This window comes from Carcharodon carcharias, chromosome 25 (assembly GCF_017639515.1).
Source record: "Carcharodon carcharias isolate sCarCar2 chromosome 25, sCarCar2.pri, whole genome shotgun sequence".
Classification (NCBI taxonomy): Eukaryota; Metazoa; Chordata; class Chondrichthyes; order Lamniformes; family Lamnidae; genus Carcharodon; species Carcharodon carcharias.
The window spans coordinates 37676984-37689520 of record NC_054491.1 but is presented as its reverse complement, the minus strand read 5'-3'; the positions used below and the strand labels follow the sequence as shown (position 1 = coordinate 37689520).

The following is a 12537-nucleotide window of genomic DNA, read 5'->3' as shown; positions in this document are numbered from 1 at the left end:
GCACCTGAAGAACTGAGATGTGAAGAAGAACAGAGGGACGTTAAGAGAGCATGTCCACAGATCCATGAAGGTAGCAGGACAGGTAAATAGGGTATACAGGATGCTTTCCTTTATTTGACAAGGCATAGAATAGAGCAGCAGGAATGTTCTGCTAGAATTGTGGTAAAACACTAGTTTGGCCACAATGAGAGTATTGTGTACAATTCTGGTCACTCCATTTACAGGAAGGACATGATTGCACTATAAGGACTACAGAGGAGATGACTGTTGTCAAGAATGGAGAATTTTAGCTATGAGGAAAGGTTGGGTAGGCTGGAGTTATTTTCTTTGGAACAGAAGAAGATGAGGAAAGATTTAATTGATTTGAAATTTCAAAATTTTCAGGGGCCTATAAAGTGCATAGGAAGAACTTATTTACCTTAAAAGAGAAATCAATAACCACAGTGCATGGATGTAAAGTAATTGGCAGAAGGATAATAGGAGAGTTGAGGAGAAATCTTCTTGCCCAAAGGGCAGTGGGGGCGGAATGCACTCCCTAAAAGGGTGTTAGAGGCAGGAGCTCTCATTGCATTTATATGTAGTCGAATTGCTATAAGTTACAAGACTATGGACCAAGATCTAGAAAGAGGGATTAGGCAGGATTGCTCATTTTGGTTGGTACAGACACAGTGGGGTGAAAGACCATAAACTTTATGCCATACATTTTTGACATTCCCATGTCTCTCTGTTCCTGAACCCACTTTAAGATTGTGACCATTTAGTCTATATTGCATTTCCTCATTTTTGTGTGGAGAATTCATTTTAAAACCGCATGAGGGAGGAGGTGGGGGGGAGGGGGGAGGGGAGGGGAGAGTGTCGGGGCTTCATTTTAAACAAAGAACGGGGAGATTTCTTTTAAAAAGAGCAGGGAGAACAGCTGATTGGTGAGTTGGATTGGTGAGCATTTCTAGTCTTTGAAGTAAAATGATGGTCTATAGTTTGTATTTAGTCTCTATATTTTCTTTCATAAAAATAACTTTACAAGTATAAGATTGACACTAGTGTAAAAAAAATAACTGCTTTGTGCTTCTCCGTGTTAAATTTCTGCCATCATCTGAATTTCACCAGTCTACTTACATCATACTGAAATCTATTACTATCATCCTGTTATGACATAGCAGATGGTAAATGCTGAGTTGTTCAAATCCCAGAGGGAAACTTGAAACAACTGTCACAACTAATTTTCAATTTGTATAAATTTCGAGATGCATGCCTCGAATTCAGTAAGAATTCAGAATTCAATAAGACCACCAAGTCTTATAGGTTTTTTATAAAACTAAATTAAACATTTATTAAGAAGAGAAATGGTTTAAATACATACAAAGGTCTGCAAAATACTACTATGATAACTTCTAAATCCCCTAATCAATCTAACTCCAACTCACATTTTTGTTAAGGAAACAGTGAGGCACATATAGATATTAAAAGACCCAGGCAAATAAACATGATACCTTGAACAAGTTGAATTCCAAGTGAGTTTTCTTAACTTCAGTCCTTTGAAGACAGCAGCTTGAGGCATAGATACTGAAGGCTTTCTCACACTTGTAAGGTCCAGTGCCTAAGGCACAGGAAACCTGCACTCATTTATTCCATCGAGGAAAGGTCATTTATGGGTTAAGTCTTGGAAAAGAGAATTCTTGAGAACCAAGAAATTTTCATTTTGAAAACCAAGCATAGTGAGTGTGGAGAGTTCATTTTAAGAACCGAGCGGGGTGAATGTGGAGAATTCATTTTAACCAAAGAATGGGGTGAATGTGGAGAATTCATTTTAAAACTGTGCGGGGTGGGGGTGGGGGAATTTGGAGGCTTCATTTTAAACGAAGAACGGAGAGATTTCATTTAAAAAGAGTGGAGAGAACAGCTGATTGGCGAGTTGGATTGGTGAGTATTTCTAGTCTTAGAAGTAAAATTAAGGTCTATAGTCTCTATTTAGTCTCTATATTTTCTTTCATAAAAGTAACTTTACAAGTATAAGATTGACACTGGTGTAAAAAAAATTACAATGAAGTGTAAAGAGCAGGGATACCTAGAGTGATTAATCAATAAATTAAATAAGTTAGCGATAGCAGGACAGGTGATGTGTTGCTGCTGCAGCATGTGGGATCTGCTAGTCACCAAGGTGATCCAAAGCGAACACACCTGTAGTAAGTTTGCAGCTTGAGGAACTTTGGACCTGAGTTGAGGAGCTGGAGTCCAAGCTGCAGACATTGCGCCACATCGGGAAGGGGGAAAGTTCCCTGGACACTTTGCTCCGGGGGGGGGGGGGGGTCATACCCCTCGGATTAGGTAATTCAAATTTGGTCTGTGATCAGGGACAGGAGGGTGTGACTTCAGGTGAGGCAAGTATGGGGACCCAGGGGGTAGCGTTCAAGGAGCCTCAGCCCCTGCAATTGTCCAACAGTTACAAGGTTCTTGCAAGCTGTGTGGACGAGAAAAGGGAGTGCAGGGAGGATGAGCGAACTAACCACGGCCCTGTGGTACAGGGAGCCATTCAAGTAGGAGGAAGAAATAGGAACGTAGTAGTGGTAGGGGACAGTATAATTAGGGGGATAGATACTGTTCTCTGCAGCCATAAGCATGAGTCCCAAGGCTGTGTTGCCTGCCTGGTGTCAGGGTTAAAGACAGCTCCTCAAGGCTGGAGAGGAACTTGGAGTGGGAGGGAGGGGATCCAGTTGTTGTCATCCACGTTGGTACCAATGACATTGATAGGACTAGAAAGAAGGTTCTACTGAAAGAATTTGAACAGTTAGGAGCTAAATTAAAAAGCAGAACCTCCAAGGTAATAACCTCAGGATTACTACCTGAGCCAAGGCAAAGTGGCATAGGGTAAATAAAGTCAAGGAGTTAAATGCGTGACTCAACGATTGGTGTAGGAGGAATGGGTTTCAGTTAATGGGGCACTGGCACCAGTACTGGAGTAGAAGGGAACTGTTCCGGTGAGACAGGCTTCACTTGAACTGTGCTGGGACCAGTGACCTGGCGAATCGAATGACTAGGGCTGCGGAGAGGGTTTTAAACTAAATGGGGGAGGCTCTGGAAATGGGATGTGTAGGCTTACAAAGCAAAAAGATATGGCAGCCTTTGCAGGGCAGCTTTTTTAGGCAAAGATACCCAGAGTGTGACAGGAAGGGACAGTGTCCAAACATAAAAAAAAGCAGCAAATAGGGTCAAAGTGGAAAAAAATTATAAAAAGGCAAAATTAATGGCTCTTAAATGCACGTAGTATTCGGAACAAAATACATGAATTAACAGCACAAATAGAGATTAAATAGAGGTTAATGGGTATGGTCCTTCAACTATTATGGAGACATGGTTACAAGAAGATCAAAGCTGGGAACTAAATATTCAGGGGTATGCGATTTTCGAAAGAACAGTCAAGAAGCAAAGGGTGGTGGGGTAGCCTTGTTAGTACGAGATGGGAAAAGTACGATAGCAAGAAATGACCTTGGATTGGAAGATGCTAAATCTATATGGGTGGAGGTAAGAAATAACAAGGGGAAGACAACACTGGTGGAAGTAGTCTATATGCCCCCTAACAGTAGCTATGCTGTAGGACAGAAAATAAATCAGGACATAATGAGGGCATATAAAGAAGGCAGTATATTAATCATGGGTGACTTTAATCTTCATATGGATTGGGAAAGTCAAATTGGCAGAGGTAGCCGCAAACAAGAATTCATATCGTATATTCGGGACAGTTTCCTAGAACAATATGTTGTAAATCCAACCAGGGATCAGGCTGTTTCGGATCTGGTAATGTGTAATGAGGCAGGTTTAATAAATGATCTCAGAGTAAAAGGTGCCCTGTAAAACAGTGACCATAACATGGTAATAGAATTTAGCATTCAGTTTGAGAGTGAAAAACTTGGGTCAGAAACAACTGTGCTAAACTTAAATAAGAGTAATTACAAAGGAATAAGCACAGAGATGGCTGGAATGGACTGAGAAAGCAGTTTAGCAGAAAAGACGTTTGATGAACAATGGCATACATTTAAGAAAATAGTTCATGACTCACAACAAAGATATATCCCAGTGAGGAAGAAGGATTCTAGGAAGGGGATAAACCAACCATAGTTAACCAAGGAAGTTAAGGAGTGCATCAAATTGAAAGGAAAAACATACAATGTGGCAAAGATTAGCGGTAAGCCAGAGGATTGGGAAAGTTTTAAAACCAACAGAAGATGAACAAAAAAATAATAAAGGGAGAAAATAAACTTTGAAGTAAACTAGCAAGTAATATAAAAATGGACAGCAAGAGCTTTTTTAAATATATAAAAAGGAAGAGAGAGACCAAAGTGGACATAGGTCCCTTAGAACATGAGGCTGGGGAAATAATAATGGGGAACCAGGAAATGGCAGAGGAGTTGAATAAATACTTTGCATCAGTCTTCACAGTGGAAGACATTAATAGCATTCCAAAAATACTAAATAATCAAGGGGCAAAGGGGGTGAGGAAATAAATATAATAACTATCACTAGAGAAAAAGTACTAGGGAAACTAATGGGTTGCATCCTTGGATACTAAAGGAAGTAGCTGTGGAGATAGTGGATGCACTGGTAGTAATCTTCCAAGAATCCTTAGATTCTAGAAAAGTCCCAGAAATTGTAAAACTGCCAATGTAACACCCTTATTCAAAGAGGGAGGGAGACAAAAAACACGTAGACCAGTTAGCTTAACATGTGTCATTAACAGAATCTCACAGTGCAGAAGATGGGGCATCGGCCCATCAAGTCTGCACCGACACGTGAGAAACACCTGACCTACCTACCTAATCCCATTTACCAGCACCTGGCCCATAGCCTTGAATGTTATGATATGCCAAGTGCTCATTCAGGTGCTTTTTAAAGGACGTGAGGCAACCCACCTCCACCACCCTCCCAGGCAGTGCATTCCAGACTGTCACCACCCTCTGGACAAAAAAGTTTTTCCTCACATCCCCCCTAAACCTCCTGCCCCTCACCTTGAACTTGTGTTCCATCATCGCTGACCCTTCAACTAGGTAACAGCTGCTCCCTATCCACCCTGTCCATGCCCCTCATAATCTTGTACACCTCGATCAGGTCGCCCCTCAGTCTTGTCTACTCCAACGAAAACAACCCAACCTCTCTATCCAACCTCTTCATAACTTAAAATGTTTCATCCCAGGTAACATCCTGGTGAATCTCCTCTGCACCCCCTCCAGTGCAATCACGTCCTTCCTATAATGTGGCGACCAGAACTACACACAGTACTCCAGCTGTGGCCTCACCAAGGTTCAATACAACTCCAACATGACCTCCCTACTTTTGTAATCTATGCCTCTACTGATAAAGGCAAGTGTCCCATATGCCTTTTTCACCACCCCACTGACATGCCCCTCCGCCTTCAGAGATCTATGGACACACACGTCAAGGTCCCTTTGTTCAGAACTTCCTAGCGTTATGCCATTCATTGAATACATCCTTGTCAAATTACTCCTTCCAAAGTCATTAGGAAAATGTTAGAATCTACTATAAAGGATGTAGTAGCAGAGCATTTAGAAATGCATAATATAATCAGGCAGAGTTAGCATGGCTTCATGAAGGGGAAATCATGCCTGATAAATTTATTATAATTCTCTGAGGAGGTAACAATCAGGATAGATAAAGGGGAACCAGTAGATGTAATATATTTGAATTTCCAAAAGGCGTTTGATAAGGTACTGCACATAAGGCTACTTAATAAGATAAGAGCCCATGGTGTTAGGAGTAGTATATTAACATTGATAGAGGATTGGCTAACTAATAGAAGACAGAGAGTTGGGATACAGTGGGGGGCATTTTCAGGATGGTCACAGAGATCAGTGCTGGGGCCACAATTATTTACAAAAATATTAATGACTTGGATTGGGAAATGAATGTACTATCACCAAGTTTTCAGATGACACAAAAATAGGTGGGAAGACAAGTAGTGAGGATGACACAAAGAGTCTACAGAGGGATATAGACAGGTTAAGTGAGTGGGGAAAAACTTGGCAGATGGAATATAATGTGGGAAAATGTGAGGTTCTGCACTTTGGCAGGAAGAATAGAAGAGCTGAATCTTACCTAAATGGGGAAAGACCGCAAAAAGTTGCAGCACAGAAGGATTTGAGGGTCCTTGTGCATGAATGCCAAAAAGTTTGCATACAAGTTCAACAGGTAATAGGAAAGGCAAATGGAATTTTGGCTTTTATTTCAAAGGGAATGGAGTATAAAAATAGGGAAGTCTTGCTAAAACTATACAAGGCATTAGTTAGACCGCACCTAGAATACTGTGAACAGTTTTGGTTCCCTCATCTAAGGAAAGATATCCTGGCATTGGAGGCAGTCCAGAGAAGGTACACTAGGTTGATCCCAGGGATGGAGGGATCTTCTTATGAGGAGCGGTTGAGTAGATTGGGCCTGTACTCATTGGAGTATAGAAGAATTGAGGCGACCTTATTGAAACATATAAGATTCTTAGGGGGCTTGACAGGGTAGATGCTGAGAGGTTGTTTCTCCTTGGAGGAGAGTCTAGGACCAGAGGGCAAAATCTCAGAGTAAGGGGTTACCCATTTAAGACATAGATGAGGAGGGATTTCTACTCTCAGGGAGTAGTTAATGTGTGGAGTTCATTTCCACAGAGGTCCGTAGAGGCTGGGTCGTTAAGTATATTCAAGGCTGAGATAGACAGATTTTTAATCTGTAAGAGAATCAAAGGTTATGGGTAAAAGGCAGGAAGGTGGAGTTGAGGATTATCAGGTCAGCCATGATCTAATTGAATGGTAGGGCAGAGTCAATGGGCTGAATGGCCTACTTCTGTTCCTACAGCACTTAGCCTCAGGGAGACGAGTGTGCTCTTTCGTGCGCATGTGTGAAAGAGCGCACTCTCGATTTTAGGGGATCCCCCCCACCTGCACAGGGAGCGCATAGCATTTCCCTGCGGACGTCACGCTGTGTGGGCCTTAATTTGCCCACCCATGTTAAATGGCGCAGCGCCTCCGATCGGGGATGCTGATTAGAAGCACCCCGCACTTGCCAGCCCAGCAACTTCCCCCCCAACAGGGGGAAAATTCTGCCTGCTATTTCTAAACTTCACCCGGCTAGGTGATACATTTCACCCCTCCTTTGAAAACAATCTAGCCTGGTTCATTTCAAAATGCAAATGTTTCCTTGATACCTCTGTTTCTAAACTTCCCTATGTTTAACCAATTAACATTTCAAACCTCTCTTCTTAGATCAAAGCTCCCAGACTAATTCAATTAAGTCGCTTTCATACACACACACACCACTATTAATCTATTTTACAATAAATTCCAATAACATTATGAGAATTATTACATCTTCTTGACACATTCTCACTGCTTAACTCATAAGAGATAATGCAATGTCCTGTTTGGTCTTTGTGGGGTGGTTTCCTCCGGATCCATTTCAAAGGTAAACAGGAAACAGACTTCAAAACTGTGAAATTTATCACCGGTTCAGTTGCCAAAATAGAATAATGTGACATTATAAAGAGGTAAATAATTTTTATTCAAGTGTCCTGCTATGGCTCAATGCCAGCCTTTTTACTGCCATTTCCTTCAAAACAATGTTTAAAAATGCACTAAAACTTGTCAAAAGCTTAGTAACTGGAAATGCAAGACATAGATTATAAAGTTAAGGATATTAATTAAACACTAAGCTCCAATCGATAGAATGTGCTGTGCAAAAATTCTGATTCAGCAGCCAACATTTAACAGCAATGTTATGATGACACAACAATCTGTTTCAGTGATATTGCTTGAGGGATCAATACCTACCAGGACACCAGAGAGAACTTCCCTACTCTTCTTCAAATACTGTGTTTTTACACCTGCTGAACAAACTATGTTTTCATGTTTTATCCAAAAGGTGGAATTTCTAACTCCTTGAGTACCGCACTATGGTGCCATCCTTGATTTTTGTGCTCAAATTTGGATTGGGGCTTGAAACTCAGAGGCAAAGGTGCTCCATCTGAGGTATAGCTGATGCCAATCAGTCATAGGAACTGGCTAACACAAGACAACGCAATTCAATATTTAACTTTGTCACAACATCAGACATGAGAAATGGACTCTTATGTTAACATAGTTCATGTCACATGCAGCCTCGAGTGGCAAATATAAAGTTTAAATCCAAGTTCCCCTTAACGTACAGATGTCAGAAGTTGCTTGTACTCACAGGTCTTGTTGTTCAGATTTATCAGTCAGGTGAGGGAAGGTGGTGGCATCATGTTATTATCACAGGACCGGTATTCTAGAGGCCCAGGGTAATGCTCTGGGACTCAGGTTCAAATCCCACCGACTCAGGCCAGGCATGATCTGGGTACTGAGGTGCGTCCCTAGGACCTAGTGTTGGGGATTGTAGAGTCGCAGGTAAGGGAGCCATGCCATCTTTTTTTTTATTCATTCATGGGATGTGGGCTTCGCTGGCTGGGTCAGCATTTATTGCCCATCCCTGGTTGCCCTAGAGAAGGTGGTGGTGAGCTGTGTTCTTGAACCGCTACATACACTGCCATAAACCAGGTCCAGCCAGGTTTAAAAGGTCTTTGACAAGCCAGGGAGAAGGTAAGTGCAAGTGGTTAGGACTGGGAGTGGGATGGTCGGGTAAAGCCTTGTGAGGGGGCAGTGGGGTAAGGCCTGGGCGGCTGGGGAATTGGGTTGAGCCTTGGGGATGGGGTTGGGGCATGGACGCACATCCCACCTTTGGGAGAGGGGAACATTGTCAGGTTGGGCTGGGCCCTTTGGGGGTGGTCAGTGGGCCTTTGGGAGGTGAGGGCGGGGAGGGGTGCGCAATCGAGTCGAGCTTTGGGTGGGGGTGGAGGGCAGGTTTGGGTCAAGTATCAAGTCGCATCGAGCCTTGGGAAGGGTGGTGGTGAGGCTGGGGGCTGGGGCAAAAGCCAGGCCTGGCTGTGGGTTGGAGGGGGTGGTTTGAGGTGAGAGTAGGGCTTGATAGTGGCAGGGGAGGGGAGGAGGGAATGAGAGTAGGGCCTGGTGGTGGTGGTGGTGGTGGGGTGCGTGGCAGGGTGTAAGGTACCCCGTGGGGGCAGGGTGGGGTTTGTCAGGGGGCAGATGGAGGAGTCATCTGGAGGTTCAGGATGTTGGGCTGCGGTGTGTCAGTGCTATAGTAACCCAGAAGCTAGAAGTGGTTTTAATTCTTCTAACCTTTTTGGGGTAACTACTGACGTAAGACAGTCAGAATCATCCGATGTTTGCGATTTAAATGTCATTTTCAGATGGTTCCCGGTGCAGGGCAATTGCCCATAGGAAGTTTTCACTTGCCTTGCAATCCTTACCTGGGAATTTTCTTGAGGGAGTTGTGGGAGGGTAGTGTGGGGGTGGGGGGGTGTGTGTTCCACAGCGCATCTTTGGGATGCCGCCCCCCCACCCCCTCCCCTCCCGCAATGCGACACCCTTGAGTTTGGAAGTGATGGCCCTGTGACACAGATCTGTACTCAGCAGTACTGTACTCCATTGTTATAGTGACAGAAGTGCACCTACCAGTGCTGTAGCCCATTGCTACATATAGACAAACGTGTACCCACCAGTACTGTAGCCCCTTATATCTTGTGAGATCTGCAGTAACCATTCCTATACCCCAGTATTATACAAAGACAGATCTGTACCCAGAAGTACTGTACCCCAATATTATACAGTGACCAACCTGTACATACCAGTTCTGTACTCCAGTGTTATACCGTGTGGGATCGGCACCAACAATTTCAATATCCCATTATCATACAGTGACAGATCTGATCCATCAGTACTGTACTTCAGTGATAAACCACTACACTAGCTACCGACTGTGTCCCTCTCACTGGCAACAGTCTGGGATAAGCCAGTCTTTTGGCAACATTGGTCATATTTGATCCCGAGATGATTTCCCAGCCTCATATTCATGCCATCACTAAGACCGCCGATTTCAACTTCTGTAACATCACACGACTTCTCCTTGTCTCAGCTCATCTGCTGCTGATCCCTCACTCCTGCCTTCATTACCTCTAAACTTGACTGCTCAGCGCAATTCCAGCTGGTTTTCTGCAATCTACCCTCCATAAACTTGAGGTCATCCAAATCTCTGCTACCCATGTCTTAACTCGTAGCAAGACCAGTTCCCCTACCACTCTTGTGCTTGCTGACCTACATTGGCTCCTAGGCGAGCAACATCATAATTTTACAATCCTCATCCTTGTTTTCAAATCCCTCCATGGCCTCACCCCTCCCTATATCTGTAATCTCCTCCAGCCCACAACCCTCCAAGATATATGTGCTCTTTAATTATGGCCTCTTGTGCATCCCTGATTCTAACTGTTCCAGCACTGGTGGCCGTGCCTTTAGCTGCTGAGGCTGAAAGCTATGGCATTCCCTCACTACATCTCTCCACCTCTCTCTCTTCCTTTAAGACACTCTCTAAAACCTACCTCTTTGGCCAAGCTTTTGCTCATCTGACCTAATATCTCCCTTGTGTGATCTGGTGTGTTTTACGATCCTGTGAAGCACCTTGGGAGGTTTCATTACATTAAAAATGCGGATTAATACAGTTGTTGCTATTGAAACTCTCGCCAGGTGCTTGAAAGAAGTTTTAGGTGGACAAGTATGAAAGTTTCACACCCATTTGCACTTCAGTCAAGTACTAAGGAAACCACTGAATTTAGAAACCATTAAAACTGTAACTGAAGTTCTAAAGTAAGCTGCAGCCCAGTTTGATGCTGACCAATTGCGTATGGACAGCAGGGCTGGGCTGGACTGCATCGTACCATTGAAAGCTGGAAGGGGGTAGAGGTGGTGTGTGCTGTAGATGTCATTCCTCATCTGAAGGCGGAGATCTGCGTCCTTGTTGAGAAGCTGTGGTAGAGTTTCCTCACAGAAAGGTGTCTTCTCTAGAATGACCACGGCATCCTGGGTTTCTCCGCAGTCCTCTCCAACCTGCCACATTAAACAAATCGTTTACCAAATCAAAGCACTCAACCACCACCACAGAGTGCAGTGGAATGTGTCTGCTCTAATGAATTCAATCTGACCGCAAGTAATCCTCTGCTAATCCATCATTACATGGAAATCTGGAATAACAGAAAATGCTGGAAATAGCAGATCTGGCAGCATTGGTAATTTGAGAAAGTGAGTTAATTATTTCAGGTCGATGACCTTTCATCAGAACTGGAAAAAGTTTGATATGTAATTGGTTTTAAGGAAATGAAAGGTGGGCGGTTGGAAATGGTGGGAAAATGAACAGCAGGAAAGGTATGTGATTGGGTGAAAAACAGCAGAGATTAAATGACAAGGTGGTGCAAGGCCAAAGGGACAATTTTTTTTTATTCATTCACGGCTAGGCCAGCATTTATTGCCCATTCTTAGCTGCCCTTGAGAAGGTGCTGGTGAGCTGCCTTCTTGAACCGCTGCAGTCCATGTGGTGTAGGTACACCCACAGTGCTGTTAGAGAGGGAGTTCCAGGATTTTGACCCAGCGACAGTTAAGGAATGGTGATATATTTCCAAGTCAGGATGGTGAGTGACTTAGAGAGGAGCTTCCAGGTGGTGGTGTTCCCATCTATCTGTTGCCCTTGTCCTTCTAGGTGGTAGTTGTTGTGGGTTCGGAAGGTGCTGTCTAAGGAGCCTTGGTGAATTCCTGCAGTGCCTCTTGTAGATGGTACACACTGCTGCTGCTGTGCAGTGGTGGTGGAGGGAGAAAATGGTTGTGGATGTGGTGCCAATCAAGTGGGCTGCTTTGTCCTGGACGCTATCCAGCTTCTTCGGTGTTGTGGGAGCTGCACTCATCCAGGCAAGTGGGGGATGTTCCATCACACTCCTGACTTGTGCCTTGTGGATGGTGGACGGGCTTTGGGGAGTCAGGAGGTGAGTTACTTGGTCGCATGATTCCTAGCCTCTGACCTGCTCTTGCAGCCACAGTATTTATAATGGCTAGTCCAGTTCAGTTTCTGGTCAATGGTAACCCCCAGGATGTTGATAGTGGGGGATTCAGTGATCGTAATGCAATTGAACATCAAGGGGTGATGGTTGGATTCTCTCTTGTTGGAAATGGTCATTGCCTGACACTCATGTGGCACAAATGTTACTTGTCACTTGTCAGCCGAAGCCTGAATATTGTCCAGGTCTTGCTGCATTTGGACATGGACTGCTTCAGGATCTGAGGAGTTGTGAATGGTGCTGAACATTGTGCAATCATCAGCGAACATCCCCACTTCTGACCTTATGATGGAAGGAAGGTCATTGATGAAGCAGCTGAAGATGGTTGGGCCCAGGACACTATCCTGAGGAACTCCTGCAGTGATGTCCCGCAGCTGAAATGACTGACCTCCAACAACCACAACCATCTTCCTTTGTGCTAGGTATTACTCCAACCAACAGAGAGTTTTCCAATTGACTCCAGTTTTGCTAGGGCACCTTGATGCCACACTAAGTTAAATGCTGCTTTGAAGTCAAGAGCACTCTCACCTCACCTCTAGAATTCAGCTCTTTGGTCCATGTTTGAGCCAAGGCTG

General features: G+C 44.0%; 1 protein-coding gene across 1 annotated transcript in view; it reads right to left on the bottom strand.

Moving 5' to 3' along the window:
* Positions 1 to 12537, bottom strand: part of dcps (decapping enzyme, scavenger) — a 69467-nt gene that overhangs the window by 54329 nt on the left and 2601 nt on the right. The window contains exon 2 of the mRNA XM_041174494.1: positions 10796 to 10964. Coding sequence (XP_041030428.1) covers positions 10796 to 10964 — 169 coding nt within the window. The remainder of the gene's footprint in view (positions 1 to 10795; positions 10965 to 12537) is intronic.